Source organism: Lynx canadensis, chromosome B2 (genome assembly GCF_007474595.2).
Source record: "Lynx canadensis isolate LIC74 chromosome B2, mLynCan4.pri.v2, whole genome shotgun sequence".
Classification (NCBI taxonomy): Eukaryota; Metazoa; Chordata; class Mammalia; order Carnivora; family Felidae; genus Lynx; species Lynx canadensis.
Window position 1 is genome coordinate 87,523,697 of NC_044307.1, and position 6,362 is coordinate 87,530,058.

Consider the following 6,362-nt stretch of genomic DNA (forward strand, 5'->3'; position numbering starts at 1 on the left):
AGAGTTCCTTTTTGACTATGAAATAATAAACCAGAATGATATATCTATGGGGCACAGAACAGGAGTCTCAGGATTCAGACAAGTATTTTGGAGTCCAGCTCTACCATTAACCTTGGGCAGGATTTTAGTCTCTCTGAGACTTGCTTTCTTCACAAAAAAGAAAGAAAATACTACCCACCTCACAGGATGCTGTGGGGATAAAATAATGCACAGTGCCTGGAAGATGGTAGGCGTCCAATAAATGGCAAGTCCTTCTCCCCACTAGACTCTGTGAGAATTCTTGAGTAAAGGAAACACCAGCCCACTCAACTCAATCCCATTTAAATTAGCAGGGATGCTCTGTCTCCTCGACTTTGCCCTATTTGCTCCAAAGAATCACTATCGTGCTTAGAAAAATGTCTACATTTTTATGTTCTCTCCTTTATTTTTTTAAATTTTTTTTTCAACGTTTTTTATTTATTTTGGGGACAGAGAGAGACAGAGCATGAACGGGGGAGGGGCAGAGAGAGAGGGAGACACAGAATTGGAAACAGGCTCCAGGCTCTGAGCCATCAGCCCAGAGCCCGACGCGGGGCTCGAACTCACGGACCGCGAGATCGTGACCTGGCTGAAGTCGGACGCTTAACCGACTGCGCCACCCAGGCGCCCCTATGTTCTCTCCTTTAAAACTGGACATGCAGATAAAACATTTTTTTAAAACCTATCTTCCTAGAAATGATAATGCAATGTTCCCTAAAGCACAACATGTATAAAAACAATTCTGAAAAACATAACTAAATCAGTTTGTACATTATTTCTTAAAGTGCACCAAAGTAAATATCAATGACCTTTAAAATGTCACTAACCCCCTTGGGTTATTTTTTTTTTAATAAAAGTAAGTATTTATCTACTGAGACATAGGTGGTTTTGGCTCCAATGTGATGGCAAAAAGCAGCAATGTCTTCCAGAAAAAAACCCGATAAACTCAATTAAGCATACCTTAGCAGCATACAAAACACCTACAATTCAATGTAACTGCAGGCTCAATAAGCACAATCCTGATTCCTGCTTCAAAAACAAAATCAATCAAAGAAGCAAAAAACCATCTCCCCACACTAAATCAAGGATTTCTCTTGAACCTTGGAGGTAACATTTGTGATCATTTCCCTATTGTGTATCCTCGGTAACAGAATTATAACTAACCACCATTCTTTCTTTACACTGCACACACACACACACACACACCCTATAAAAAACAATGAAATATACTTGGAGAACCCATGTGAGAGAAAACTCAAAGTCTGATAAAGAACAACCATCACCCAAAATGTTAGGCAGTTCTAATATTCACACCACTGTTCGGTGTTCCCCACACACATAGACAGCACTGGGACGGATTCTTCTCCTTGTGTGGCCGGGAAGACGCGGCAAAAACTTGAAGGATTTAGGCATCATGTCCAGGCAGGCGTCATGGAATTTCTTAATCCTCCAGTAGTAAATCAGTGGGTTCAATGCAGACTTGAGGTAGCAGAGCCAGAGTAGCCAGGTGCTAATCTCAAAAAAGTTGTGCTTATAGTAAAAGTGCTCACTGAACGTTGCCACAAGGCTGTAAGTGGTGAACGGGGCCCAGCAGATGATGAAGACAGCAAAGAGAATCAAAATGGTGGTGAAGGCACGTGTTTTAAAGCCCATGTCAATGCTCATCTGGAAGGGTCTCTGTAGACTCATGAGACCCAGTTTGCTGGCCTGGCTGAGGCATATCCCCTCGGGGTAGCTATGGATCCTCAAGGCATTGTGCCGAAGGGTGTTGAGTATGCCCATAAATGAATACAGTATCACCAGGAAGGGTATGAAGAAAGAAACTAGAGTAATCAAAATCACATAAGCTTGATAACCTGGATTGGTTGTATACCCAAACACACACTGGGGGGCTCGAGAAGGGATCTGCAGGTCAGGGTTTCCTACAGCCAAAGGAAAAGCTATACAAAAGGAAGCCGTCCAAGAAACAGCAATTAGAATCTTTGCCCTATATGGATTTAGTTTATCCTGCCTCTGAACTATAATAAGGAACCTATCAATGCTAATTATAAGCAGGATGGCTACTCCCTCTATCACAAACAACCAGAAAAACATAGCAGATACCCTACAGAAGAATTTCCCAAAAATCCATCTTGTAGTAAGAATAGTTACCAAGGCAAAGGGCATGTTCAGCACTGCAAGCAACATGTCTGCAAATGCCAGGCTGGCAAGGAGAATGTTAATTGCAGAGCGCATGGCAGCTTTTTGGTAAACCATCAAACAAACAACCAAGTTCCCAAGAAAAGATACAAACAGAATAAATATCATTATAGCAGAAAGAATGATCTGGAGAGGCAAGTTTAGGCTCTTAAAAACTGCTGGTGTTGGGGTTACAGCTGTGCTATTCACTGTCAAGGAACTGATCCCAGTGGGAGCCATGGTTTCCATACTGTATCTGAGCAATGGACCAACGCCGTGATGTTGGAATGGCGGAGGAACCGTAATGTTCATGTAAGTGTTTTCATAGACTACAAATGTTGTGTTCGTTGCCCCAGTATGGGACGCAGTCAACACTGCAGAGAAGACCATGGTTTCAGCAGGATGGAAGGCGCTGGCAGAGATGTGGGCGTTCTTCAAGCATTTCAACACACAGCAGCAGTATCATGTTTCACTGATGGACTTGGAAACACATTCTGGAAAACGGACAGAGTTCCATCTTCCAAAGGAGACCTTTTCCCTGCAAACAAGCCCAAAATACAAAAAGTAAATGAGAAATGGGCTTTGTAAATAACATTTAACTTCTTACCTTCATCATGAAATACCACTTTTTTAAACCGTGAAAAATACCTAAGTCTCTTAGCCTAGTCAGCACTAAAATATTGTTGTTGTTTTATATTTGTCAACCATGATGGAATTTTCATGACATTTATAAATAAAGTGAAAGTGAAGAGAATCAAAGTGTATTACTGCCTCAAAAGCAAAAGTTACAACCTTCCAGTTAATTTTTCTTTTAAATTTCCAATAGTAGCATGGCCTTTCCACAGTCGCTATTAATAGAGATTTTAGTATCTGGTTCTCCTGAGATTACTAATATTTTTCTTAATAACTCTTTGGTACAAGTTCATATTCCATTTTTACAATAACACAAAAACTATTTGGCAAAGAATACTGAACTCAGTTTCTATTTAACGCATGATAATCACACACTTTTGTTCTAACCCCCTATAGGTACTAGGTTATTTTCTATGAAGGTCTAAAATAAGTTTCCTGGCTTTCTATTTTTGTGTGTGTTTCTTCTCAGAAATCCCAACACCAACTATACTGGAGAAGTTATTCAAGAAGAGAAGAAAATTATACATTAAAAGTCTTGATCATATTTTTAAGACTTTTTTTTTTCTAAAGCTCTCTTTGCTTCTCATAGTCCCTCTTCTTGCCCATGCCCATCCATTTCCATCTTTTAATTTCTGGTTTATATAATCTTCTCAATTTCTTCTCCCTAAAACAGACCTGGCTAGGTGTTAGCAACTTGATAAAATATGTCAAACAAATAATAAAATGGGGATTCTAAAGGAGATGACCAGAAAAAACATTCCAGTGTGAAGAAATCTACTACAGAAAAGTTACTAAGATATATGGTTCTCTTGTTCCAAAAAGTTTCTTATCACCTTTCTTTTATCCTTACCCCCAACTTCTTATCAATTTCTGTAACCCTAGAATTTTCTATAAGGGACTTTCTTAACCTACTATCTAACCTACTTTTGTGGCATGGGCTCTTCTTTCTTTACTGGGGAGGTAACCTTTTTAACAGAAAGGACTCTCTTTGTATTCCTGAGTAGATTCTTTTAATAAATCTCCAATATTGGGGGAGGAAAATAAATGCACATAAGTTTAAAACAACACTGTAATTTTTTCATTACCTGAACTTAGAATTAAGACATCAGTTTTAAGTGAAAATGCAAAAAAATTCACTTACTTCTTGGGGTATGAGGGGTGGAGGCATCCCACTTGCAAGACCAAGATCCAGCACTGGACCCAACTCACAGGCTCTCTACCATACTTGTATCTACCCCTCTTCATTGTCTAGGGCTGCCTTTATGAATAAAGAGAATACTAATCTGTTCAAAATATTAATTTATTTATTCCTACTTTTATAGCTTAAGTTCTTTGTCCCTATTAGGTTTTTATCCATCTTCACATAGTCACTTTCAAATGCAAAGTATATCTGAATAAGAGACCACACTAATCCAGTAACTTTCAAACTTTATTAACTACAAAGGTCCAATGTGTAGGGAGCAGTGGCAGCTGGAAAGCTTTACAATATAATCACCGTAAGTCTCTTTAAAAACTACCTAAATATAGTGGCGCTTGGGTGGCTCAGTCAGTTAAGCATGTGACTTGGCTCAGATCATGATCTCACAGTTTGTGAGTTTGAGCCCTGCCATCAGGCTCTATGCTGATAGCTCAGAGCCTGGAGCCTATTTTGGATCCTGTGTCTCCCTCTCTCTCTGCCCCTCCTCCATTCCCTCCCCCCTCTCTCGCTCTCTCTCAAAAATAAACATTAAAACTTTTTAAAATTACCTAAATATAATTAATAAATAAAATTGCCTAAACACGCATACAAATAAGAATAAAGACTGTATTTGCTACACAAATCAGTTTCAATACATCTATATCTAAAGAAAAACCATAAATAGGCAAATGTATCTTTTTTATGTTTATTTATTTCTGAGAGAGAGAGAGCAAGCATGTGGGGGAGGAAGGGGCAGAGAGAGAGAGAGAGAGAGAGAGAGAATCCCAAGCAAACTCCATGCTGTTGGCACAGAGCCTGACACAGGGCTCGATCCCACAAACTGAGCCAAAATCAAGACTTCTATGCTTAACTGACTGAGCCAACCAGGCGCCCCACAAATGTATATCTTAAGCTTAATGTAATAGCTATAATTGTGTGTGACCAAGTAAAACAAACATATTTCCATCCTGTAGTACATGATTTATTATTTATTCTTTCTTATTGAGATATAATTGACATATAACTTTGTTTCATTTGCACAACATAATGATTCAATATTTGTATATGTTGAGAAATGATCACCACAATATAGTTAACATCCATCACCACACAGTTACAAAATTTTTTCCTTGGAATAAGAACTTTTAAGATCTACTCTCGGGGCGCCTGGGTGGCGCAGTCGGTTAAGCGTCCGACTTCAGCCAGGTCACTATCTCGCGGTCCGTGAGTTCGAGCCCCGCGTCGGGCTCTGGGCTGATGGCTCAGAGCCTGGAGCCTGTTTCCGATTCTGTGTCTCCCTCTCTCTCTGCCCCTCCCCCGTTCATGCTCTGTCTCTCTCTGTCCCAAAAATAAATAAACATTCAAAAAAAAAAAATTAAAAAAAAAAAAAAAGATCTACTCTCTTAGCAAATTTCAAATATGCAATACAGTATCATTAACTATAGTCACCACACTATACATCACCACGACTTACTTATTTTATAACTGGAAGTTTGTACCTTTTGACCCCCTTCACGAATTTAACCCACATCTATCCACCACCACTGGCAACCATCAATCTTGTTCTCTTGTATCTACGAGCTTGGTTATTGGGGTTTTTCTTATTTTTTGTTTGTTTTAGATTCCATTTAAAAGGTCATATAGTATGTGTCTTTGATGGGTTTCACTTAGCATAATGCCCTTGAGGTCCATCATATTGTTGTAAGTGGCGAGGTTTCATTCTTTTTATGGATAAAAATGGATAATATTCCATTGTGTATATATTCCACGATTTCTTTATCTATTCATCCATCAATGGACACTTAAGTTGTTTCCATATCTTGGTTATTGTAAATAATGCTGCAATGAACATGGGGGTGCATATATCTTTCTGAGTTCATGTTTTTGTTTTCTTCAGATACTCAAGAGTGGAATTGTTGAATATATGATAGTTCTATTTTTAATTTCTTGAGAAATTTCCATACTGTTTCTATAGCAGCTGCACCAATTTAGATTTCCACCAATAGTGCATGACAGTTCCTTTTTTTCCACATCCTCACCAATACTTATTTCTTGTTTTTTTTTATAATAGCCATTCTAATAGCTGTGAGGTAAGGTCTCACTGGTTTTGGTTTGCATTTTCTTGATGATTACTGAAGTTGAGCATCTTTTCATTTACCTGTTGTCCATCTGTATGTCTTCTTTGGGAAAATGTCTATTCAGATCTTCTGCTTACTTTTTATTAGGATTTTTTTTTTTTGCTGTTGAATTATAGGAGTTCTTTATGAATTTTGGATATTAACTCCTCATCAGATGTATGATTTGTAAATATTTTCTCCCATTCAGTAGGCTGCCTTTTTATTTTGTTGATGGACAC

The 6,362-nt window shown here is 38.4% G+C and overlaps 1 protein-coding gene across 1 annotated transcript; it reads right to left on the reverse strand.

Moving 5' to 3' along the window:
- Positions 1 to 655: 655 nt before the first annotated feature.
- On the reverse strand, positions 656 to 2,816 carry GPR63 (G protein-coupled receptor 63). Its single transcript, XM_032593318.1, has one exon. It carries the CDS (start codon positions 2,584 to 2,586, stop codon positions 1,327 to 1,329), a length of 1,260 nt encoding a protein of 419 aa, XP_032449209.1. The 5' UTR covers positions 2,587 to 2,816; the 3' UTR covers positions 656 to 1,326.
- Between the last annotated feature and the right edge of the window lie 3,546 nt (positions 2,817 to 6,362).